The 27,434-nt window shown below is 39.5% G+C and overlaps 1 protein-coding gene and 1 non-coding gene across 4 annotated transcripts in view; one reads left to right on the forward strand and one right to left on the reverse strand.

Annotated features, from left to right (window-relative positions):
* DDI2 (DNA damage inducible 1 homolog 2) overlaps positions 1-27,434 on the reverse strand; it is a 42,194-nt gene that overhangs the window by 11,530 nt on the left and 3,230 nt on the right. For 2 of the 3 annotated variants that reach the window (XM_043922962.1, XM_043922964.1), the window contains exons 2-8: positions 22,210-22,339; positions 19,345-19,581; positions 17,463-17,589; positions 13,727-13,854; positions 10,510-10,638; positions 3,952-4,055; positions 1,265-1,454 (exon numbers count right to left, since the gene is read on the reverse strand). In XM_043922962.1, the coding sequence (XP_043778897.1) occupies positions 1,265-1,454; positions 3,952-4,055; positions 10,510-10,638; positions 13,727-13,854; positions 17,463-17,589; positions 19,345-19,581; positions 22,210-22,339 (1,045 nt within the window). Of the gene's footprint in view, positions 1-1,264; positions 1,455-3,951; positions 4,056-10,509; positions 10,639-13,726; positions 13,855-17,462; positions 17,590-19,344; positions 19,582-22,209; positions 22,340-27,434 lie in introns of those variants that run through there. The other variant, XM_043922963.1, reaches the window with a different exon arrangement.
* LOC122708365 lies at positions 2,298-2,401 on the forward strand. Its single transcript, XR_006345150.1, has one exon. It is a non-coding gene; the product is annotated as a U6 spliceosomal RNA (small nuclear RNA).

Genomic DNA, 27,434 nt, shown 5'->3' on the forward strand with positions numbered 1-27,434 from the left:
CAAAGTAAATGGGCCTGAGGTTAGTAGGTTATAAAGCACGGCTACTGCCAGCTGGTGTTTCTCAAATGAAAGCACCAAAACTGTGGGGGGAAAGAATAGAGGTTTCACAAAGTGATAATACACGCTCATTTTATTAATAAATAGCATTATAACTAAGATGACAAGTTACAAAAAAACAAAAACACAAACACCTTCTAAGTAAGTATGTCAAACCCTTCAAGTTTGCCTTGTAGCTAAGGTTAAAACTATTATCTGTCAGGTTGCTCAAAATTCCCCCCTTCATACAAAATACTAAATCACCATCCAAGTTGTATTTGATATGTAAACTGAGTCAAAAGGTGGTGGTGGAGTAGATTCTGAACAAAGCCAGCTTGGAAGCTCCATCTGCAACCACACTTACTCTAGAGAGTCTCAAGGTTAGATCACTGGATGTTCTCCAGCGACATGCACTGGCAAAATCTGGCTGCTTTTTGTTAAAACCCTTATCTTTTTTTCTCTGGTCTTTAGGAGAAAGCTATTCCCTCAACTTACAGCTCTAATATATTTTACTTTATCAGCAAATGCCATGTGTGATACTAGTCACTAATGCACAATTACAGCTCAAGACATTAAAATAACTCAAACTTCTCTTCAGCTTCTAGAAGATACCCCAGAGTCACTGATATGTAACACACGGGAAAAAAACTTATCCACAGATGTGAGATTTCAGCGTAACTGCATCCCTCCATTTTTACCCCAGAAAACTTGGCTTGTTCTTTAAAGAAGCTACAACAACTGAGACTCAGGTGGTGGAGGAGGAAGCCTTAGGTGGAAGTACTTTCAGTAGATGTTAAAGTTAGGGTTGCTCGGTTACAGACACAATGTCATCCTCCAAAGTAAATGGGCCTAAGAAGTGAAAAAGAAAATTTCCAGGAAATGTTCAACTCAAAAGGAAGTGTCTGCTTACTGTTATAATTTTCTTCAGGGAAAAAAAAAAGACAAGAAAGATTCTTTATGAGTCCCACCAAAATGTGCCAAAGCAAAGAACTCCCCAGTGTATCCTGCACACACCAATGGACAGCTGCTTCTGAGTCTACTGAAACACGGGAGCTTTTCTATATTGTACATGGAGATGTGAGGAGGCAGTAAGAAGACAAGAAAACACCTACAACAGGATGATGAGATGGATTATGAATTGGTCCTTATTCCCCTTTGAAGCCCGAACTTCCCTGGCTCACCCACCAGTAACTAGAGTATTACTCGCGAGCTCGGCTGTTCCAAATACCTGCATCCTCTACGGATTTTTGAAGGGCTTCTGCCAGTTCTTGGTCTGCAATCTCCTCTGGCCGTACTTCATCTCGCCCGGCCCCATATGCCAATCGGGCACACTCTGGTAACTCCCCCTCGGGAAGGAAGGTGGTCTTTGAGCCTGTGGTGCCGATCACGAGTACGTTCTTCTTGAGGTCAATGGAACACTTAGAAAGAAGAAATCAAATACAGATGATAGCAGAAAAAACATGACGCAGGAAAATTATGACCCTGAACTTCATAACTTCATTCATAAAGAACAACACTGACAGATATGACTCAAAACAAAAAAACAAAACAAAACCGATTTTACTTAATCTATGTGACACTGTTAATTTAGAATTTTTAAAAATATTTAAATTGTATAGCAGAATAATCTCTACTGGATATACTTCACACTTATTTGTCAAATACAGAAATGGTTCACATCTGAATTTAAATGTGGCATCTGTTCACTGCAAAAAATTTGGAAAACTACCAGGCATAATCCACAGCCACACCTTTTAGAAACACATAAATGACTTTTTAAAAAAAAATATACAACTATATAAATGGTATGTCTCAGTTTTACAGTTGCACACTTTTGCTTTTTGCTTAGTGTAAAAAGTACAGCTTCTATTTAAAGTCTATACCAATGGTCTCAAAAGTCATATATGGATGACAAGGCAAGCACTATAAAAAATATTCTGCATTTCATATTTATGCTAGCCTCCTTTTCAGTATATTTTTACAATTACTTAATATAGGACAGTTACACACATATGTTTTGAATCTGTAAAGCTGGGACTGCTAATCTATATCATGACTTAAAAATAGGGGAAGTTAAAAAAAATAATAAAATAAAAATAAACAAAAAGGGAAAGATTAGCAATGAAAATAGAATAGATTTAACTGGATTTTATTTATATATGAATTCACTCATTCCTTCAACTTAAAATTCTGCAGCTTGATTATTCTGCAATATATTTTAGTGGGAATTTAATATTAAACATTTAGAAAAGAAAATTAGCGTGCTACTTTAGCAGCACATATACTAAAACTGGAATGATATAGGGAAAATTAGTATTGCCTGAGCAAGGATGACATGCAAATTTGTGAAGCATTCTTATTTTTATATTACTCAGCCATAAAAAAGAATGAAACAATGCCATTTACAGCAACATGGATGGACCTAGGAACCATCATACTGAGTGAAGTAAATCAGACAAAGACAATATATGATATTCTGTATATGTGGAATCTAAAAATATGGTACAAATGAACCTATTTATAAAATAGAAACTTAGTCACAGACATAGAAAACAAGGGAGAAAAGGGGGAGGGATGAATTGGGAGACTGGAATTGACATTACACACTACAGTATATGTAACAGATAACTAAGAAGAACCTACTGTGTAGCACAGGGAACTCTAGTCATACTCTGTAATAACCTGTATGTGAAGTCGCTCAGTCGCGTCCGACTCTGCTACCCCGTGGAGTAAAGCCCACCAGGCTCCTCTGTCCATGGGATTTTCCAGGCAAGAATACTGGAGTGGGTTGCCATTACCTTCTCCAGGGGATCTTCCCAACCCAGGGATCGAACCCAGGTCTCCCGCATTGCAGGCAGATACTTTAACCTCTGAGTCACCAGGGAAGCCCTAGATAGGACCCTACATAATAACCTATATAAAAAAAGAATGGATGTATGTATAACTGACTCACTTTGCTGTACAGCAGAAACTAACACACTGTAAATCAACTACACTGCAATAAAAAACTTAAAAAACATTAGTGACATAAAAATATTGACAAGATATGAAACCTTGTGTGAATTTTTACTGTCCAAGAGCACACTAATTCCTTCTTCAATGAGTTTGTTTCAACACATTATTAGGCTTCAGAGTAGAAATATAAAAACCACTGCAAATTAACACATTTATAAATTATTCTTCCTGTATTAAACAAACATTTCCATTTCCAACATCTTATGTAATCTTTTCCCTTAATCTCGATACTTTTCTTCCCAAGTACTGTTTTCAACTACTAAGGATTTACTAAACTTAAACTCACAGTAAAATCATCATTGTGTATTATGTTCATAGCCCTACAAATCCATCAAAAAATTATTCGAGTTCTACTCAGAAACTTTTTGCCTTTTCATGCTGTTTACAGGGTTCTTGTGGCAAGAAACTTGGAGTGGTTTGCCATTTCCTCCTCCAGTGATACTGGGGAAGACTGAAGGCAAAAGGAGAAACGGGTGACTGAAGATGAGATGATTAGATAGCATTACTGACTCAATGGACATGAATTTGAGCAAACTCTGGGAGGTAGTGGAGGACAGAGGAGCCTGGAGTGTTGAGTCCATGTGGTTGCAAAGAGTTGGACATGACTTAGCAACTCTGAACAACTCAGAAACTAAAACTTACACAAGAGAACCAAACTGTCCACTATAGTCTCAAAACAGATGGTAGGATTCAATAGATTCAGAAAGATTTCACAAAAAGATTCCATTTCTACTGATATGTAATTTCAAACTATGTATGACAATATCATCAATTAAGGATCTTTCCAGGTTTGAAGTCATGCTTCTTAGTTTTTCAGTATACACAACCAAGGGAATATGCAGTAATAACCATGTAAGTCACAAAAAGCCAATGTGAAAACAAAGTGAAACTCTTAATTACCTGATGCCGTTTCAGCATATCCAGTCCCAGAAGCATGTCCATCGGCTGTTCCTCAAGTATGGAGAAGGAACACGCCAGGAAATCACCTTCAATTTGAACCTGAGCTAAAGCACATGAAGAAAGGAAAAGGTTATCATTTTTTCAAGGCAAAGTTTAGAAATGTATCTATCATTCTGTGCTTCTCTTCCCGCAGTCAGTCAAAGCCAAGCCAAAGCACTCAAACAAGTGAGTAAAGTATGAAAATTCAGTAAGACAAATAATCCGGTTAAAAAACAGTGAAGGCATCAGCTCATAAAGTGGATTGGGCAGAAACAATACTCACAAAACCTGGCTTGATATGTGATACCTTTAGGATACATGCTCACCTGGTGAGGAAAGCTGGCATTAAGAATTTAAAAAAAGATGGATAAAGAAGATGTAGTACATATATAAAATAGAATATTACTCAAGTTATTAAAAAGAATGAAATAATGCCATTTGCAGCAACATGGATGGACCTAGAGAGTCTACTGAGTGAAGTAAGTCAGACAGAGAAGGAGAAATACTCTATGACATTTCTTACATGTGGAATCTAAAAAGAAATGATACAAATAAACTTACAAACAGAAAGAGACTGACAGACTTAGAAAACAACCTCATGGTTGCTGGGAGGGATAGTCAGGGAGTTTGGTAAGGTCATGTACACACTGCTATATTCAAAATCAGTAATCAACAAGGACCTATTGTACAGCACATGGAACTCCATTCAAATGTTATGTGCCAACCTGGATGGGAGGCAGGTTTGGGGGAGAGTGGATACATGTATATGAACGGCTGAGTTCCTTCGCTGTTCACCTGAAACTACCACAACATTGTTAATTGGCTATACCTCAATACAAAATAAAAAGTTTAAAGTTAGAAAAAAATTTTTAAAGGAAAAAAAGAGCTGTAACTACTGAAGCCTGCAGGCCTTGAGCCTGTGCTCCACAACAAGAGAAACCACTGCCGTGAGAAGCCTGTGGACCACAACTAGAGAGTAGCCCCCACTTGCCGCAGCTAGAGAAAGCCTGCAAACAGCAACGAAGACCTAGGGCAGCCATAATCAATCAATAAATCTATCTTTAAAAAGAAAAAAGACCATGACAAATTCCTCCAATTTTTATTACTGCTTGTTATAATCAAGTTTCTTTGCCTGAAGTCTCCTGCATTGCCTCCATTCCTCAATTACTCCTCATATTTTATATATAAGATCTTTTAAGAAAATTACTTTGCCATTAACTGTATCTTGGGAAACCCAGGTGGCTCAGTAGTAAAGAATCACTCTGTCACTGCAAGAGATGTGGGTTCTATCCCTAAGTTGGGAAGATCCCCTGGAGGAGGAAATGACAACCCACTCCAGTATTCTTGCCTGGAAAATTCCATAGACAGAAGAGCCTGATGGGCTACAGTCCAGGGAGTCACAGAGTTGAACACAATTGAGCAACTAAGATATGTGTACACATTTAAGATATGTATACACATATCTTATGAACAGAAAAGTATGCGAGATACATACATACACACAGATATAGAGTATAAAGCATAATAAAACAAATACCCATGCATCTATTTCCCAGGTTGAGAAGCAGAAAACTAAGAAGTTCACAGCCTATTCTTTTCCTCCTCCAACTATTCTGGTTTTTATGCTAAACATTCACTGCTTTTTCTTTTTAATAGTTCTATTTTGTATGATGTCTAAGCAACATTTTGGTTAGTTTTGTGGTTTTAAACTATGACTTGCTTCTTCTCAAGATATTTTGAGATATTTTATTCCTGTGGATGCATGTGACTATATTTCTTTCACTTACCCCACCTCTAAGAGTAAGTAAGAGTAAGCAAGAGAAAGCACTGTAATGTCTAAGACACTACCACTGATTTATCCATTTTGGTGCTATGGAATTGCCAGGCTGCTTCCAGTTTCTGCTGCTGTAAGCAATGCTAATCTAAGTATTCTTGTGCTTGTCTCCTGGCATGCCATGAGCGTCTCAATGGTATACTCTAAAAACATAAAGGATTTTAGGGGATATATTAGGCTCAGCTCTACTTGATACTGAATTATTTTCCAAAATGTTTCCAGTGGTTTTTGAAAAGGTGCCACCACTCCACCTTCTCCCAACACTCAGTATTATTTGATCTAAAATATGCCAAGTAATTCTCTATTTCCCTGACTAATGAGATAAAGCAATTTTTACACACTTACTAACCATTTGAGTTTCCTCTTAAAGTGCTTGTTCCAATGTTTCTGTAATTTTTTATATACCAGTCTCACTGAGTTGGAGGATATACAGACACACAGAATATGCATAATTCTAAACAGAATCTTTTATTAGTTATATATGTTACTAAGTTCTTTCCTAGTTTGTTCACTTTCTTTGCGTTTGATGAAAAGTTCTTAATCTTAATTGGCTATATTTATCAAATAATTTCCTTATCTTTTAAAGAAACCCTTCCCTACATAAAACATTCCCCTATATTTTCCTCTAAAAACTCTGATGTTGCCTCACACAACTAGGCCTTTAGCCAACCTTGAGTTGACTTTTGTGTGTTATGTGAGACACGGTCCAATTGTCAATTGTCCCTTTTTCCATACAGATCCCCAATTCTCGGAGCACATTTCCCGACACCTCCCCACCGCTCCATAAGATTTCCTGTCATTTATCAAGGTTCACATAAGCATGGGTCTATTCCTGTTCTAGTCTTTCGGTCTTGATACCTAGCTGTTCGTTCAGTCGCTCGGTCATGTCCGACTCTTTGCGACCCCATGACTGGAACATGCCAGGCTTCCCTGTCCTTCACTATCTCCTGGAACTTACTCAAACTCATGTCCATCATGTCGGTGATGCCATCCAACCATCTCATCCTCTGTTGTCCCCTTCTCCTGCCTTCAATCTTTCCCAGCATCAGGGTCTTTTCTAATGAGTCAGCTCTTCACGTCAGGTGAGAGTATTGAATGCCAGAGTATTGGAGCTCCAGCTTCAGTCCTTCCAATGAATATTCAGGATTGATTTCCTGTAGGGTTGACTGGTTGGATCTCCTTGCAGTCCAAGGGACTCTCCAGAGTCTTCTCCAATACCACAATTCAAAAGTAACAATTCTTCGGTGCTCAGCCTTCTTTATGGTCCAACTCTCACATCCATACATGACTACTAGAAAAACCACAGATTTGACTAGATGGACCTTTGTCAGCAAAGTAATCTCTCTCCTTTTTAATATGCTGTCTAGGTTTGTCACAGTTTTTCTTCCAAGGAGCAAGTGTCTTTTAATTTCAAGGCTGCAGTCACCATCTGCAGTGATTTTGGAGCCCAAGAAAATAAAGTCTCTTATTGTCTCCCCATCTATTTGCCATGAAGTGATGGGACCAGATGCCATGATCTTCTTTTTTTGAATGTTGAGCTTTAAGCCAGCCTTTTCACACTCCTCTTTCACTTTCGTCAAGAGGCTCTTTAGTTCCACTTCGTTTTCTAACATTAGGATTGTATCATTTGCATATATGACTAAAATTATTGGCATTTCTCCAGGGAATCTGGATTCCAGCTTGTGCTTCATCCAGCCCAGCATTTCATATGATGTACTCCACATATAAGTTAAATAATAATACTAGATATAATAATGATATCTAGTAGAGGAAATTATTCCAGTGTATCTTGACTACTCCTGCCACAAAGGGCCTACATAAAATTTTAAATTAACACATCAAGTCACACACACACACACACAAAAGAACAATTTATTGGAGTTTTGAATGTATTACAATGTTTCTGTTGACAAATGTGGGAAAAGTAGCACCTTCAACACATTGAACCTTCCTGTCTATGTTGTCTCTTTCCTTTATTTAGACCTCCTTATTGTTATAAGGTTTTCTTGACACCTATCATGGCCAAAGTTGCAAAATGGTACAAGTCCTCCAACCAAAAGGACACAAGGGACTGGTACTTATTTTGTCCCCTATTATCTTCTCACTAAAAACCATAAAAACAGTAAGAATTCAGGCTCTGAAGCAACTGGTTTGTGGTATTCTTCCCCAATTTTAGTCCTACTGTGTGTAAGAAAGTATAGAAGAATAAGGTATTAAACTATCCTTATTCTACAGAAATCAATAATAGAAAACATGGAGACTATCAGACAAATGTATTAAAATAGGAAAAATGAAAGAGAAATATGAAGAGGAAAAAGGGTAGAAAAACCATCACTTGCAATGAAAGAAAGGTATACTTACAGTTAAAATGAAAAATCAGTTGTTTATCTACAAAAACTAATAATACTTGATTGTATAAAGATATTAAGATGAATATTCAATCAGTGCTGGAGAAACCAGTAAATTGGTAACATTTAACGATATCAAGAGCCTTAAAAGGTATTCACAATCTTGAATTTAGTAGTTTCATTGAGGGGAATCTTAACCCCCTTTCACTGAGGGGGTCGGGGGGGATCAAAACTAAACATAAATGCACGTACATGTTATGATGACAAAATATTAGGGGAAAAATATACTCCAAAGATTGACCACTAAACCCATACAACAGAATGCTATGCATTTATTTAAATGATACTTATGAAATTTATACTGGCATTTGGGAAATGCTACTTTTTCTAAAAAGGAAGTATAAAATTTTACATATTACATGACCACCTTTTACAAGAATAAGATACCTGAAAGGGTTATGTCTGGATGCTCCTACTGAGTCTCACCTAAAAGAATTTTCACTTCTTTTCACATCTATGCTTTGAAATTCTCTATAATGAGCATTTACATGGATAACGAAAAGAAATAAACAACAAAAAAAGAATAACTCTGATTAAAGACAAAGGACTGAACACAACTTACTTAACTCAATTTACTCCTAAAAAAAGCCACAATAAAAAGTCATTTTTTTTTTCTTTTTAAAGGCACAAATCACTTAAGCCAAAAATAATGGGAGAGACGACTGAAACACAATTTTGGAACTAGAAAGCAGATGACAGTAAGAAACTAAGAAGCAACCCTTTCTAACATCACAGAACTCTCAAGAAGCTGATAAGCTGGTTGAAACAAATCCCTCTGCCAACAGGGGTGGAGTGAGCCCCAAGCAGGAGCACCGGCTGACAGTCCAGATAGACCTTGGCCTCCCCCACCCCCCACACTCTGCTCAGCCAGGTGACTACTCACCTCCCCTCAATAGTGGACTGGAGGTTTATTTTCTTAAGAGGGTGAACCAGAGGCTCTTGTAATAGAGGTGGGCATACAACAAGCACCAAACTGGAAACTGAGGTGGGTGGGGAGGGGGCGGGTTAAGTGGGAGCTTACTGAGACTAGCCTTTTTCTCCATCCCAACTTACAGATTACCCACAATCACCAGGGCTGCCCACCCAACTAATCTTCCAAACAGCCTTCTGGTGTCTCATTCAATATGAGCAGATGCCAAGGATCACCAGAGATTTGAAAAAACCATCTAACATGAAAGAAAACCATACCAAACATAAAGGTTAGAAGGCAAAGTTGAAGAAATCTTGTTTTCTTTCCCCGAACACAATGAAAGAAAATAAAACTAAAGGCCAAGTCCATGATAGTAGATTATTCTACTTGACTATCAGACATCCCAGAGGGGAGGAAATCATTATCAGAACCATTTTTCCAGACTGAAAGGTTATCTAGCACAGTACATGAAGAGAGATCTACACCCAAGTACATGATTGTGAAATTTTAAAACACTGAGGTCAAAGAGAAGATCTATAAGCTTCAGAAAGGGAAGAGAAATCTCACATGTAAATGATCAAGAGTTAGAATAGCAGCCAGCTTCTCCAAAGCAACACTGATAAAAATCATGAAGCAAAGTGATTTCCAACTTAGCCTGGTAGAATGTAGAGAAAGATATTTAAGGACCCACTTTATTCCTGTGCACTTTTTCTCAGGAAGTTACTGGAAGATGTACTTTAATAAACTGAGGTGTGCCACAAAGAAAAAAGTATGGGATCCATATTATCCAGCATTAAGACTGAAGCAAAAGGTACCCTTCAGGACCCAGATTCCAAAACAGCAGCTATGAAACAGCCCTGAACCACCAGTCTAGGTTGTAAGAAACCTCTTCAATAGGATGACATGTATAAAGGAGATGTACACACAAATCAGTGTATAGGGATGAGTAACACATAAAAAAACCAATGACGCACACACACAGGCAGCACAACTACTAATTCTGAGAAAATACACTAGACATGAAAGGAGAAACAATCTTTTTCAATTAAATGGCTTAGCTCTGAATGGTACTTGCATAGTCATGTCAGTTGAAATCATGTTATTTAGAAACATGGAGGTAAGCACCAAAAGAAATCAACGAAAACAGTGGAAAGGGATTATCTCTGAAGAGTAGTAAATAAAAGAAGTACATAGGGGACTAGTGTTTTCTTTTTTGTAACCAGCTGAACTTATGTTACATGTATAATTCAGATAACAAACAGGATTTAAAATTTCTAAGGATTAGGTGTGCTGGATCGGATGCCCCTGTCCAAAAGGAACTTTTACAGTCTACCACTCTATGAAGACCCCCAGCACCCCTCACTCACCTAGATGTACCCTTCCAATGATCTTCTGAGTGCCCACTCCTTTCGCGATTCCTGCCCATCGGCGGTCTACCAGCCTCATTATGTTACACCTTTCTGCACAAGCTTGGCTCATAATAGTCATCTGGGCACCTGGAAGAGGGGGAGAACCAAACCCTCATGTGTGGGAAGATGAAAAAGTGCAGCACTAAGAAGAGGGCAGAAAGCAAGTCTACTCCCAGGCTTCTGTCAGTATGAAATTCTTCCTACCTAGCAGGCTTCGTGCCACACTTAGTTCAACTTTCAGTTTCACACTGTCATCTGAAACATGGTGTGGAAACTTGCTGTTGAGGGAAATAGTATTGTTTAAATATAATAATTATATGACATTTTTAAACTTTAAAAATAGAAACCAAAAACTACTTGGAAAGGATTTCCAAAAAGTCAGACTATGTCTACAGATGGAAACACTCAAGCACTGGCTGCTTGGATCAGTTTTCACTGAGTATCTCTAAACATCTTACCAAGTTATTTTTATTTCAAACTCTGGGACACTCTAATTGACCAGTTAAAAAATAAATCATGTAATCTCTCATCAAGTCTCCATTCTCTGCTCCAACAATTAGACCCTCTTTCCCACGAGGAAGAGGCCACTGAGGCCTTTTCTCTTCTCTCCTGGCTATACACTCACCCACACAGCTGGAGGCTGGAGTCAGCCTGAGCAGAACACAGACACTTCTCTCATCTTTCTCTAGAGTCCTAATCTCTCCCAGAGAACCTGGTTCCACCTCCCTGAGTGGTGGACCTGTCTTTCACAAAACCACTAGGTATAATACTCTTTCTCTCCAAATAATTCTCTCTTTGGATTTCTCTCCTTTCCAATGGAATTCTTTTTCTCATGACCATAAAATGCAGGCACTGTTCACTTCCAACCCGTCTTCTTCCAGTCTTCTCCCCACTCTCAAACTGAGAGTTACAAACTGTTAACAAATTCTGGGCAATTCTGACCTTTCTGCTTCTAACCATAGCCATCACCCTAGCTCACACTCTAGCCCTCTAGCTAGTGGACAATTTCTCTGGTTTCCAAATCACTCTGTGAGGGTGTAATTTAAAGCAAGGAAATAGTTCTGATCCTGAGGGCTATAGAATACTCCAGAACTGTCACTTCCTTCAATCTTCTTAAAATACTACCTCCTTCAGATCACTTATTCATCTGCTCAAAGATCAAAGATCTTTAAAACATCAGCTTTAAACCACATCACCACAGCCTTAGATCCCACCTTACCCTGGTCCAATTATTTCAAGCTGCTACAGACTGAATGCGTTCTTCCAAAACTCATGTTAAAACCTAATCCCAATGTGACCATATTAGAAAGTGGGGCTTTGGGAGGTGATTAGGTCATGCGTGTGGAGTCCTCATTAATGGGATTTAGTGCCTTTATAAAGGAGCCCCCAGAGAGCTCCCTCATCCCCTTCCACCATGTGAGGACACAGGGAGAAGTTGGTCATCTATGAACTAGGAATTAGGCACGATATCTGCCAGCCAAACCTCTCAGCCTCCAGAATTGAGATATAAATCGGTATTGTTTACAAGCCACCCAGTCTACAGTATCTGTCACAGCAGCCTGGACAGATTCAGACACCAGCCTTACATCCTGACTCCTAAAGCTTCCATGTTACCAGGAGGAATGTGTCTCCTTTGCCTCTTACTTACTCTGACCCTCCTGTACAGTACCCTCTCCTCTCCTTTCACTTCCTTTGAATCCCACTCATGCTTTAAGGCCCAGCTCAAGACCCACCTTCCCAGCTGACTGTCCTTTCCCAGTGATCTCTCCTCTTACTCAATTCCAACACTTTCTGTTCATATTACTCAAGATAACTTACACTTTATGGGCACTTAAAAGTTCTTTGGCATTCGAGGAATGTTAGCATCACAAAGGTCCAGAAATAATGAAGGAAAAGGGATTTTAGGAAGGCTATTCTTTTTTTTTCTTCCTTCCTCACTCCACAAAAGCTAGTTACTGATGTAAAGTCTGCAAACCCAAAATGACAAGGGCCCCTTGCACCACTCTCCTGCCTTTTCTCAAGGCTCAAGTCAACACCTGAGCACCCCAGTCAGAGTGAGAATGTGGTCTTTATGTTCATCCAAGATGCACTCAATTTTTACACAGTGGTTTAGAGTTCTGGCTTCAGGTAGATCTGGGGTGTTACCCAAAGCCTACTACTCATGAACTGTGTACACCTGGAAGACTGGCTTCGCCTGTCTATGTCTACAAGTTTCCTCATCTGTAAAATAGAGGTAGCAGAACATAGTTCATAGGCGTAATAAGAGGATTAAACAAAATGGAAGATGATATACATTAAGCACCCAGCATGGTGCTTCGCACATCGTAGGGGCTCAATAAATGCCAAGTGTTATCTCATGGCCTCTTAGGAATTTGCCTCTCACTCATAGGAGGCCTATGAATCTCCGGTCTTACCCCCAAGCACTCAGCACTTCATAAACATTTTAAAAATTGAATAATCAGCAGATTCACTCCTCCCAGGAAGGTATACACCTGCTAGCACGGGTTCAGGTATTTTGTGGATGAACAAGCGGAGGAAAACCTACGTGAGCAGGGGTTTTTACTATGCTAGGAACATACCCTAACTCACAGCCTCAAGTGAGATACCGGGAATGAGGGCAGAAGACCACCTGACACACACACGGTGCTGCTCTGTGTGGTCTTACTAAAAAGCAGCGAGTTGTTACTGAGAGGAAAGGTGCCACTTAGTACAGGCAGCATCTGAATCCTCAAGTGGGGAACTCCTCGCTCCTGACCTGGCTATTAAGTTCTTTAAGGGCAAGAGCCATGCCCCATACACCCTTACATTCCTCACAGCTCACAGTAAAGTGTTGGCACACAGACTAAGCTCAAATATCTGCTTGACCTCTACACACTTCCTTATAGTTCCTTATTTTAAACCCAGTTACTCTCCAATATTTTACAGAGGCATCCTACAAATCAGGATGCCAAGTACGGGAAGGTAAGAAGATAAAGAAGACATTGCAAAATACAAAACTGGTTAAGAAATAATTAAAGAGAAACCTACTACAAAGAAAAAATTGGCAAGTGAAACAAAAGCCCTTGGGTTTGTTAGTTAGGTATCCAAAGGAATACAGACACCAGTCTCCCCTTCTCCTTGCGTCAGGTCAGAATGCTGGATGTAGAGACAAAGAAACAAAAGACAGAGATGGCACCTGAGTCAACAAAGGCTTTCACAGGATGTCCATTCACTTTGCAGTTAATATAAAGCATCACTACTTGGCCAAAACTTTCCGGAGCCTCTTCCATGGCTATTGTCATGTTTTCCTCAATGTTCTGTTGCCTGTAACAAATGAAAACCAGGTATACTAATTGCACTGTTTCCATGAAGACAAATCTGTTTCAAAGTCACAGTATTAAAAACATTTGTACATATCATATGCTCCAACTATAGCGGCTCAGTCATGGAAATGACAATTGGTGCTTTACCCTGAAATATGTGATCTAGTAGGAGGAAGTGAGATACATCATTGGCAGAAAATCTAAAGGCATACAAATTACCTTCATGTAAAAACAATTTTGTTCCCTTTACAAGTTCAGAAACAGGAAAATAAACTGGTAAGCAAGGGTCACAACCTGCTTCATCCTGTAGGTTAGAATTTTACCAATGTTCCAATTTAAGCTGAGGGTTTACTGGGTATCTGGGTACATTTCCTACATCCATTGCATTAAAAATAGTTTACAAATATAATATACAGGTGTTTCAACTGCTTGAATTGCATCTGCTGTTTAATTTCCAAGTCTGGGTTTCTAATCTGTGAAATGAGGACAATGATTTCTATTGTAGGACTGCTGAGAAGTATAAAGCATCTAGCATACAATGCTAAGGGCAGATGCTCAAAAACATCTACCTACTTGGCTACCTGTTAGAAAACTATACACAGCTGTATAAATCATATTTCACCCAGTCCATCAAAACATTTCTTCAAAAATGGAATGCATTCTAACATGAGAAAAGCAAATAAGAAGAAGTTCCAGCTTACTCTAACATCTAAGGTCTTCATTCCCAACTCTTTTTTTTTTTTTAAGTTTTTTGATGTGGATCATTTTTAAAGTTTTTTTTTTTTTAATTGAATTTGCTACAACATTTCCTCTGTTTTATGTTTTGTTTTTTTGACCCTGAGGCATGTGGGATCTTAGCTTCCCAACCAGGGACTGAACCTGCACACCTGCATGGGAAGGCGAAGTCTTAACCACTGGACCAGCAGGCAAGTCCCCAGCCTACTGTCTTTGTGGGAACACAATCACACTATTCATTTACATACTGTCTTACTATACACAGCTCCTTTCATACTGCACTGGCAGAACTGCGTGCTCCTGACAGGAGACTGCATGGGCTGCAAAGCCTAAAATACTAACTATCTGTCTCCTCATGGAAAAAAGTTTGCTGACCTCTATTCTTGACTGTGCTTCCCAGGGGGCTCAGTGGTAAAGAAAACACCAGCCAATGCACGAGCCACCGGAGACAAGGGTTCGATCCTTGGGTCGGGAAGATCCCCTGGAGGAGGAAACAGCAACTCGCTCCAGTATTCTTGCTTGGGAAATTCCATGAACAGAGGAGCCTGGCAGGCTATAGTCCATGTGGTCACACGAGTCAGACTCGACTAAGTGACTGAGCATGCATGCACATTCTAGACTGCAGTGCTTGTCCCTTTTGAAATAATACTCTCACTTAATTGTATTGACGGTTTTACAAGACAGTCTGTAATAAAATATTAAACTTCTCAGAAAGTCAAAGTAAACTTTTTTAGTCAGGCAAATAGGAAAGCTACTATATACCTCAATGTACATGTACCCTGTGTAACCACTGGTGTAGCACACCAAATTAAACTGCCATAGGCATTTAATACAGTTACATAGCTTTTCTCCTAGGTCACATAACTAAATTTATTGTCTTATTAATACATATATGTGAAATTTAGAAAAATGGTGCAGATGAACCTATTTGCAGGGCAAGAACAGAGACACAGATGTAGAGAATGAACATGTGGACACAGCTGGGGAAAGGGAGGGTGGGAGGAACTGGGACATTGGGATTGACATCTGTGTAATGCCATGTGTAAAACATACAGCTAGTGGGAACCTGCTGGAAACCTGCTGTATAGTGCAGGGAGCTCAGCTCAGTGCTCTGTGGTGACATAGAGAGGAGGGATGGGTAGGAGGGAGGGCGGTCCAAGAGGGAAGGATATATGTATACATACAGCTGATTCGCTTCCTTATACAGTGGAAACTAATGCAACATTGTAAAGTAATTATACTCCAATTTAAAAAACCAACCAAACAAAAAAACCCCTAAAATTAGTTGTGCACTCCTAACTTTACATTGACTCCAACCAAGGTGAGTTTCAACAAAAAAACAGCCTGAAATTATACTCGTTACTTTGGCTACCCTAGGCTCTGTGTCACTTCACGGACACAAGGTTTTCTCCTTTAAAAGAAGACATGCTTGGTCCCAGTTCCTCGCCTCCCCCCGGGAAGAAACATGAGCCATGTGAATGTGCCTCACTGCACTTCTCCAACATCTCCGTGTCATGGCTTGGCTATGATGCTCCTCGCTCTCCGCCCCCACCCCCACTTTCCTGGCTTGAATGCAACTGCCCCGAGAGGAGTTATGTCAGGTTCCTTTACAACTGCAATGTGGTCTAGTTCAGAAAACACAAACATCTTGCCATTTCTCTGCACAGATTTAATTCGTGAGATAGTTGATAGTATCTGATACAGTTAATGGGAACGCCTATACAAACAAGAACACAGGGAATGGCTTAGGGCTGTTAACTGATTCTCGCGTATTTACATTTCTTTGGTTTCAAAGGTACTCAGAGAAATAAGAAAACCTTTATTTGACTTCCTAGCTGACAATGACCAACTCAGGTTTGTTTTTTTTTTAGGCTTCTTTTAAGTAACCAAAGATGATGATCAGGCCCCTAAGAGTAGTCCTGTTACAGTTACACTGTTCTTAGTCATACTATGGCCTTCAATTAGCAATAAAAACTGAATCTGGGACGGGAGAAAGCAGCTGTTCTTTTATTCTAAGGGACTGACTGAACAGCACCCTGCTTGAGACCAGGAAGGGGATCAAGGTGGGCATTAGCATCCTTGGGCCTTTTTAGGTCCCACACCTTAAGATTCTGATTCATCAGACTGGGGAGTAAAGCCCAAGCACCTGTATTTTTAAGAGCTTCTCCTATGACTTTAATGTTGCCCCAGAGGAGAACCACAGCATCAGGAATCTGGAGCTGGAAACGAGTTCTGCTGTCATTTTACCTGCTGAGGCCAGCACAAGAACTGGGGAAGTTTCAGATTTAGGACAGTAAGGTTTCTTTTTACACAGTTCTCTCTAATCCAGTCATGTCCAAGTCCTGGATTAATCAGGGCTTGTGTGTTATGTTTAAGGAGCGCCCAGTGAGCCTGAGTAGCCAGCCCACTAGTCTCACCAAACTGGGGACTTCTGCTCAGTCCTCAGAGCATCAACGTGGAGTTGCCTTAATAACATGCTGTGGGTTAGTCAGGGAGTCATTTTTATGCTTTAGCAGCATGCAAGATCTTAGTTCCTTGACCAGGGAGTAAACCTGTGCCCCCTGCGGTGGAAGTGCTGGGTCTTAACCATAGGACCTCCAGGAAAGTCTCCAAGTCAGGGAATCTTTATTAAAATTTTAGAAGAGAAAGTCATTAAGTTAGGTAGCTGTACCTTTGTAATGTTGAATCAAAATGCAAGGAAAATGGAAGAAGAGAGAATAAACCAGAAGATTGAACCTACTGTTTCAGTAGGTTTTGCATAAATGCAAAGTAAGCAATTCACCTCAAAGCAGATGCCCAAAGAATATAAGATCACCTGCAGTTTGGGAAATCTGGATTCTCTAAATTTTGCTCTTTGGGCGAAGGAGTTATTACCTTATATCTTCTTCTATCTTTGCCTGAGCTTCAAGATCAAAAGGGTCCGCAGAAAAGAGACGAATCCTTTCTTGCTCTCTCCGGGCTCGGTCCTGTTGCTGCTCCACCAGGACCCTAGAAAATCTCTCTGCAAGAACGGGGTGGGGGTGGTGGTGGTGATCTTAAGAATCATTATATTTTCTTTATTAGTACTTTTCCACATCAAACAATTTCTCAAGATACAACTGTAAAAGATGTAGAAAGGATGGCTAAAAATCATTTAAGATTAGCAATTAACGTTTACTTTCTATTCTTGGAGGCAAAGATTACTTTTTTACCTAAATTTAGTGTAAAGAAATAAAGTATTTGCAAACACCATCTCAAAGATGAGACTTTTCAGTTTAAATCAGTGGAGAATGACCCTCAGTGTGGCAGATAGATGACCCTCTCCCCCCCTCTTCCCACCTTTATTATCCTATTACCTAGAAATAAAATAGAGCATTACCGTCCCTCTTTTCCTCTTCTAGTTTCGTACTCTCTGCTTTAAAGCAGGTAAATTATAAGCAAACTACTGTTAGCCTATCTGTATTACCTGATGGATTCTAAGCAGAAAAATCAGTAAAGAGAAAACACTGCTTGCGATAAGATGTATGTTACAAGAACCACCTTTATTTGATATTTCTTAGAAGTGAGTACATTCAAACGCATAAATGTAAAAGTGCCATCATCATGGTCTTTGGCAATTAGATATGCTGCAAAAGAAATTAAAGAAACCAAGATAATGGTCATATGAACTAATACACACAGCATGGATGAATCTAAAAAACACCAAGTTGAGTGAAAGAAGCTTGACACAAGGAAGGACATAAGATATGATTCCATTTATATCAAAATAAAAATTAGGAAAAAACTGACCCATGATAAGTATAAGAATAAAGGGAGCCAATAAGGGGTGGAAACTGACTTAGAAGAAAACATAATGGAGCTTTCAGGGGTGACAGAAATGTTCTATATTTTGACTAGGGTGCTGGTTACATTAATTTATCAAAACTCAATCAACTGTATGCTTAAAATTTAAGTATTTCTTTATAGGGAAATATTACCTAAACTTTAAAAATGGTTACTGAGGAATGAGTCATTAAGTGTCTGTTTGTTCTAAAATTTAATCAGTAGGGTTTCACAAACCCATAAGGAAAACTGGAGAAATCTACAGAGAAAACTGTCATAAAGATGACTAAAAATGACTGTTCTGTTAAATACAGGAATGGCTCAAGTACAGCTCCAAATAAACTTTTGGACAGTTGGTGACAGCCCCACTATCATTAAATTTGGGGTGAATGGGAATAAAGGGGTTGCATTCTGCCATACAGGCTGATGCCACCGGACCTGTTTTCCTTGAACTAAAATCATTTCAACTGGTACTCTCTTTAACTGAGGGTCTAACAAAATAGACCGAAATACCAATACCTGGCTATTACAAATAGTATTTGCAAAAAAACAAAACAAAACAAAAAAACCCACAAAAACAAACTAAAATCTCTTGAATCACTATGCAGTACACCTGAAACTAAAGCAATATTGTAAATCACCTATTCTCCAATTTAAAAAGATCTGTACCTGGGTTATATGCTGCTAAAATAATCAGGGGGAAAAAAAAAGAGGAACAAAGGGGACGGGTTGAGTGGGGTTTCAGAATTCTAGATACCCTTAAAGTTCTGTCACTATTGCCAACTAACCAGTCTTTGACAGCAGCACTAATTTACCTCTCACAGACAAACTGATATGTTCAACAAGTCATGTGACTCAGTGGGCTGAACAGACCAGTCGCCTGAATTTCTCCCCATTTGCTGTGAAACTACTTGCCTCAGGTCAGCTTGACGGCCTTCCAATTTTATAAGCTTACCAAGATCTCCACTGAGCAGAGCGTCTGCCAAGGGTGGATTGCGTTCCTTCAGCAAGGACAGCTCATGGGGGTTGGCCAGCAACATGTCTCGGAGCAAGGCTGGATTGTCCAAGCCCTGAGGAGATGAGGCTATCTCTCCAGGAGCTGAGTGGGACTGCTGTACTCCTGGTGGCTGGCGCTGCCGGGTGTTTGACGTGCCAGGCACAGCTATGCTACGGAAGTCTATTCGGGGTAAGTCTGTTGGGGAGAATTGATTCAAAGTTTACTTCAAATGACTCCATAAGAACAAGTATTTGAAGGAAGCAGCCAATTTGCACATACGTGGTATCTATTAGTAGTAGATGGTAACCACAGACATTCTGAATGCCCTTTCCTTGGTTCTTTCTCACGCTGACTTTGAATATAAAGACTGCAGTCCAAGACTGAACAGGTAGGAAAGAATAGAAAGAGAAAAAAAAACAGGGGTTTGGGAGGTGGTAGGGATAAGGAGACAATGGTAATCACCTCAAATTTGGGGTTGATAAAATATCCCAGGATAGTAAAGTTTTTACTTACTCATGTCTTAAAAAAAAAATCAAAGTCAGTCTCAAATATAGCCACATAAATCTGAATGTGGTTCTTAAGAAAAATCCTAGTCTGCTTTGACATATGCTTCAAAAAACCCTGACATCCTGGGTAAAGAATACTATATATATCAAATGAATGTTAGATGTTAACTTCTACAAGTATGTGCTACACATATTAGTGCTTTGAATTTATGCTTTCATCTGTGCATCACTGCTAACTCTTCTCATACCCTGGGGAGCCAGTGGGTGTAATCATTTCACAGAAGAGAAAAAAAGAAAAAAAGGAACCGCACAGGTTCTCAGTGCTGAGCACACCGAAAGATTTCACAGGTTCACAGCCCACACCCCAGGTTCCATACTCCAGGGTGAGCTGACCTTATTAAAATGAAAGAAAAATAAAAGGGAGCTTTACCCAAAGGACCCACATATTGTATGATTCCATTTGTGAAATGTCCAGAATAGGAAAATACGGAGACAGAAAGTAGATTGATGGTTGCTGAGGGCCAGGAGGTGTGAGGGCAGATGGGGAATGACTGCTAATGGGTACACAGTTTTTTGTAAAGATGATGAAAATGTGCTAAAACTGATCATAGTGATGGATGCACAATTCTGAATATACTAAAAATCATGAATTGCACCCTTTAAACGAGTGAACTGTGTGGTAGTGAATGATATCTCAATAAAGCTGCTATTGGAAAAAAAAAAAAGAGCTGTATTATTAAATAGGGAAAAGAAAACAAATAAACACAGAACCCAAGTATGTAGCCAGAATGATGGGCTAAGACTGAGTGAACCCACATTTCTTCAACCCTAAAATGTATCTGATGACTGCACCTGTTCCAAGTCTGGGGCTGTTCTGAAGACTTTTGGACTGCAACTAGAAAAAGGGAATGCTTATACCCATATGTAAAGTTTCAGCCTCTTAGCATGGGTTCAACTAGGCACGTTTTGTCAAACAGACCTCAGTGGGCAGTGGGTGTGTGTGTATGTACACATGCACATGAACTCTGAGCCAATGAAAAAAGTGAAGTGAATAAGATGATCTTTGTGCAGTAGCTAATCTAGGTCAACGAGCAAAACATACATGGTTGGGTGGGTCCTCCTTATGGGTTGAGAAATTTTCATCTCAACTCTGTTATCTTGAGAGTCCACTCACTTCAGAATAATTTTGAAAAAACCTGTCTACGTTATAGACCAGACTGCCTCCCCTCCCCCATCTAGCGGCTTCTCTTGATCCTGTGGCACAGTCAGGAAAAACAAAAAACAGTGAATCTCCAAAACTAACAATTTCACCAAATTGACCAGAGGAAGATTTGGGTTTGACTGACAGGCGTATCTCAATCACTTCTCTTTCTAAAGTTTAACAGTAACCCCCAGGGAATAACATAATTCAGAAATGAAAGTAACAGGACTTGACGGTCTCTCACAGCTCCAGTTTCAGGCTGAATGGAAGCACTGTGTTCTAAACTGGAGTCTTTCATCACCCAGACACCTAAACTTTGAGAATCTGAAGTAAGTTATGGGCCATCGCCTCATCAAATGCACAGATATACACATAACTCTGCACACTATTTCAAGAACATGGAAACTTCCTAATTTGCAATGCACAGATTCTAGGTGTAGTGTCTAAAATAAATAACAGCTTCTTTTTCATGATTAACAAAGCTGGTGGGGAAAAAACAGAACTTGGTGGTCCAACTGCTTAATGTTCATAAGGCTCAGAGTAATGAAGAAAGCACCAAGTTTTAAATCCTGTGCTGTCACTTACTAGCTATGCAACTTTGGAAATGAATATTTAAAAATCAGAGCTTCATCTGCTAATGGTAAGAAACTGTCAAGAGATATCTTTTCTCCTATTACAGCTATGGTATGAAATGCGGGTGCAAGTGCCTGGCTGACTGTAAAATGCTCAGCAAAGGCCCGTCACTGACGGCCAAACACAAAGCAGCAAAAGTCAGCCATGAAGCTCAGGCACCTGCAGCCTCTCAAGTCCTTCCCCGGGATAAAATGATGGCTAATAAAAACAGAACCTAACGTTTACTGAGAGGGCTTGCTGTGCTGAAGGTTTCACATGCATTATTCTCCCATCAACTCTAGGAGTTGTGTTTAATTACAGCACCCATCTTATAGATGAGGAAATGGACTCAGAGAAGTTAGCTTGTCCAAAGTTACCCAGCAAGCAAGCAGCACGGTCAGGATTTGTATCCTTGTAGTCTGAATCCAAGACAAATCCAAGACTTGGAACTATGCTATCTACTAATGCTTGCCAGGGCTGTGAAATCATTATAAGCTGCCTTACTTGGGAACTGCACCGAAGGTCGAGGGTCTGCATTCTCCTTCTGTCGTAAAATCACAACATCGCCATCTTTTAAGCCGTAAGACGCCAGTGATCTGTGGTTGTCTGTGAGAGGCCTTTCAGCGTAGACAATCTACAACCAGAAAAGATTTGAACAGTATAAAGCGCTGAGAAGTTAGCAGCACAGAACAGAAAGACCACAGTTTTCCTCTTCTGTGGAGAGTGTCACTCCCTGCTCAAACCCTCCAACGATTTCCTATCACACCTAGAATAAAAGCCAAAATCCTTCCCGTAAAGGCCCAAACAAATAGTTTGGTCCCTGGCTCCCCCACGACCTCATCTCATACCATGATTACTGTTCCTCAAATAACACCAGCAACTTCCCCCTCAAGGCTGTTTCACTTGTTGTTCTCTTTACCTGAGGAATGTTCTTTCCCAGGTTATTTTTTTTCTTAAGGTTTCTGATCAAACATTACCCCTTCAGAGTCCTTCCCTAATGACCCTACTTAAAACACACCCTCAGTTCCCATATTATACAATTATTTCTTTATGGTCTCTCTGCCCCATTTGCTTTTCTCACCATATCCAAAATGCCTACAACAGGGGCCTGGAAGAGGAATAATGCCCAAGTATTAGCTGAATTAAAGGACAAATTGATCTTTGGGAGGTAGACAATTTTAGATTTAATATTTAGCAGAGAGGGAAATGGGAATGATTAGTTCTAGGGATGATAACTACAATACTATTAAATAATATATTGACTCCCCAATCACCAGTTTTAGTGAGATATAATGGACAAACAATACTGTATTAGTTTTGGTTGTACACATGATAATTTGATATACGTATGTAATGTAAAATGATCACTATATATTTTGTTAACGTCTGTTACCTCAGAGTTATAAAAATTTTCCTCTTGTGATAAGAACTTTTAAGATCTACCCTTAGCAACTTTCAAAAACATGATCAGCATTAATTCCAGTCACCCTTCAAGACATGACATCCCCACATGTCCATTTCTTTTTTTGTTGTTGTTTGGTTGTGCTGGGTCTTAGTTGAGGCACCAATGGGATCTAGTTCCCTGACCAAGGACTGAAGTCGGGCCTCTGCTCTGGGAGTCTTAGCCACTGGACCACTAGTACAGTACCCCTCATGTGTCCACCTTTAAATCCTCGCCCACTGTGGCAAGACTGAGAGGTTTCAAATAGCAAGTTCTTCCTTCTCTTCAACCATCCTCAAACTTTTATCACTCTTATGTTTGTGAGTAGAAGATAAAAGTGGAAGAAATTCAGAAGAGCATAATTAAACACAAATGGAAAACAGGATCAGGGATGTACAATAATAAAAATATTTCTATGATGTGCAATCAAACACTGAAGAAAGTCTGAGAGCATAAAAACAGATGGAACAATGGCTTGTGAAAAGAACAAGAGACACACAATGGACACACTGTGATTTTACCATGAAGGAACATAAAAGCCTCCCTGCATTATGACCTACTCCGTAGAGAGGTATTCAGAATAAACAGAGGCTCTGAATGGTTTTCTCCCTAATGATTCACTTTCCACGAGGCCACTGGTAAACCGAGGAACCTGAGTTCTGTCCTGACTCTGACAAGGCCCCCATCACTCAGTTGGTCTGGGCTTCACACTTTTCATTTGTCAAGCATGTAGCTGTGGCTAGATAATCATACCTACACACAGCTGTCCCTTCCTGGTCTTTCTGCTATACTACTGTTTTACAATGTTTCCTCACATGTCCTCATAGCTCTCAGAGCAAAACTGCCCGACACAGAACCTGAAAACTAGAGGATTTAAACTGGAAGAAAAAGAAAAAAAAGATCTGCCATATCTGCTCTCAGAATCTGCACTTACACAAGAAATAGAAGAAACTGAATTTAGTTGCTTCCAAAATCAAATACTTCAGGGGTTGAGCCAAAAAGAAGAATTTGCAGAGTTTGTAGCTTGAATTCTATTTTATAAGTTCTGTACAGGACTAAATAAAGTATTGTTAGTTCTTACCCTCACCTGCGAAGTTAAAACATGTTACAACAGATTGCAACTGTTATTCTATCAACCTATTCACACTCCCTTACTTAGTAAGCACCTTGTCTACTGCGCTCAGTTGCTCAGTGGTGTCCATAGCCCCCAGGCTTCTCTATCCAGGCAAGAATACTGGAGCAGGCTGCCATTTCCTACTCCAGGGGATCTTCTCAACCCAGGGATCAAACCCACATCTTCCATCTCCTGCACTGGCAGGTGGATTCTTTACTATTGAGCCTCCTGGGAAGCCCACTTAAGCATGTATCTCATAGTAAAAGTACATCAGAATCAACACAGATGGTTTGCAATACAATCTGAGAGTCATATTATAACTTCTGGGACTGCTTTAAAAACAACCACAAATCTGAAGTGACAAGTGTCCTGGGTTGAGGTGTTCAGTAAGAAGCATACCAAGAGAAATGTTATGCAGCCAGCTCCAACCGAGGGGCTTCAACTTTGTGAAGCAACCATAATGGAGGTACCAGTGGCCTAAGGCTTATTGGGTAAGAAATTCAATTTTCCAGGATCAGAAATTCAACTACCAGTATATTTAGAGACACATAATCAGTCAACAGGTTCTAACTGCACTTTTTATAAAAGAACATTTACTTATCTACTCAAAGAAAGCAAACTCAGGAGAATCTGAATGCTCCAATCCACAAGATTAACGAATTTTCTTCAGGCTGGAAATACTCCATGGAAAGCCATATTAAAACAGCAGACAGCTGTCACTGGGTGAGCTCCTACCAGAGCCAGCATCTTACTAGGTCCTCACAGTTTCTGGCCTAATCCTCATATTCTCTTGTCTAAGTCTCACAACCATCTTATGAAACAGACATTAACTGTCTCATTTGATAGACAGTTTAAGTGACCTGAGGCTCCAAGACCATTGAGAGAACTGGGATTGGGACCACATCTGCCTGACTTTATAGCCACACTCTTCCCTAGAACCACACAACTTTCCCAAACAGAAGTCCAACATGGCCTGGTGAATTAGACGGGTGACCTTTCCAAGAGCTATTAAGCCACCCATCACCACTAAAGGTGGCTCAGTGGTAAACAATCTGCCTGCCAACACAGAGATAAAGTAGATGTGGGTTCGGTCCCTTGGTTGGGAAGATCCCCTGAAGGAGGAAATGGCAACCACTCCAGAATTCTTGCCTGGGAAATCCCATGGACAGAGGAATATGGCGGGCTACAGTCCATGGGGTCGCAAAGAGTCAGACACAACTGAGCACGTACACGTGCACCACTAAAGGCCTCTACTCACCAGGGGATCAAAACATGTCCACTGTCCAATGTACCCCTTGCCCTGAATAGGAAGAAAGGAGCACTAGCAACACCTCACTCTTTGGATTCCCATTTTACAGATGCCATACATCAATCCATCACTGTTTAGCTAAACAGTTTTTCCTCAGTGGACAACATAATTTAAGCAGCAGGTGGCCTGATCTAACAATAAAAATATAAGATCCAGGTAGTCACGACCCTCAAACGTGTATGTGAAATATGGAAGACTGCTATCAGCTCCAATTTCCTAAAAACACTAGACTGGAGAATGTGGGTAAGGAGCAAATATTCTTCATACTGACAAAGCAGCAGATGTATACCATTCTAGTCCAAGGGCACAGATGAGATAGTAGCATAGCTGAAATTATAACTGCCACGAAGAACTTTTGTTGTTGTTGTTATTGTTGTTAAAACAGGCTTAAGAATCTAAGAAACAATTATTCTGCAACCAACGTCCCAGAATAAGTCTGAATGATTTTTCAACTTAATATGAGACTCCAGGAGATCAATGGTTTCAAATTTCTACCAGTTAAAACAAGTTTTGATAATGGCACTGGTGATGCTTTCTACCATTCATAATATGCAGCTTAAAGATTATAAGGCTCAAAATTCAAGTTTTGCCATTTATAAGAACATACAACAGGAAAATTTATATAGCTACAAGCCTTAATCTCCAAAACTGGCACAACTCTTAGTACTTACTCCAGCGTAGACACCCTGGAGACTGAATTCTCATCTTAGCCAACATTCAGCGATAGACTAATTAATATGACTCCAGAACCTTTAAGTAGGATGTCAACAGTTTCCAGTTACCTGGTCTCTGAATGAGTGTTAATGACTTCAATCAATCAACAGGTATCATAACAATACATTTCTAGCAGTAAGGATCATACAACAGCCACAAAACCCTTAGAATCAAATTTGAACAGCTTCATAATAGTATCTACCATTAACTGAAAATGCAATATATACCAAGTGATCTACACATACTATCCCATATTAACAGTCAGCTTGACTTTTACAACCCTTCTGGAAGATAATTTGGCAACAGTTACTAAAAGCCTCTCAAAAATCTGGCAATTTCATATCTAAGAATTTATCCTAAGAAAACAATCAGAAATGGGGACAAAGCCTTAAGTATAAAGGTATCCATGGAAATGTTATTCAAAACTGCTTCGAAATGCCCCCAATTAAAATGCCCAGCAATAGGGAAGCTATTAAATAAATTGTAATACATCTATATGATGATAAATCATGTGGCCATTAAAATGATAAATTGTGAGGATTTGAATGTTAATGGGAGGGGCTTCCCTGGCATTCTAGTGGCTAAGACCGTGAGCTTCCACTGCAGGGGGCACAGATTCAATTCCTGGTTGTGGAACTAAGACTTCTACATGCTGTGCAGTGCTGTCAAAAAAAAAAAGAAAGAAAAAAAAATTGAACTGTTACGGGAAAATGTTGACAATGTACTTTGACTAAACAAAGTAAGGGGTGAAATTGTTCACTACAGTTCAGGCCATATGTTTAAAAGATATATTTTAACTATATAAGAAGAAAAAAGCTTAGGGAAAAAATATACTAAGATATAAACTGCAGCTATCTGAGTTATAAGGTAATAAATAATAGTGTTTTTCTTCCTCCTTTTATGTATGTTACAAGTTTTCTGTAATGAACACCTAATATTTAACAGAAAAGAAATACATGAAAATTACCTGTGAAAACAAGCATGCCAAAATCAGCTACAAAAGAAATTTTCAGTTTCTATTGGTTTAAAATAGTGTTTCACAAACCACAGAACATGCTGTGTGCAGCTTCATTTCCAGGATCATACAGTTACTGCTATTATTGGGTATTTAAATATGCCTTTCATTTGAGAGTACTTACACACCTTGCACA

The sequence above is a fragment of the Cervus elaphus genome, chromosome 14 (assembly GCF_910594005.1).
Source record: "Cervus elaphus chromosome 14, mCerEla1.1, whole genome shotgun sequence".
Taxonomy (NCBI): domain Eukaryota; kingdom Metazoa; phylum Chordata; class Mammalia; order Artiodactyla; family Cervidae; genus Cervus; species Cervus elaphus.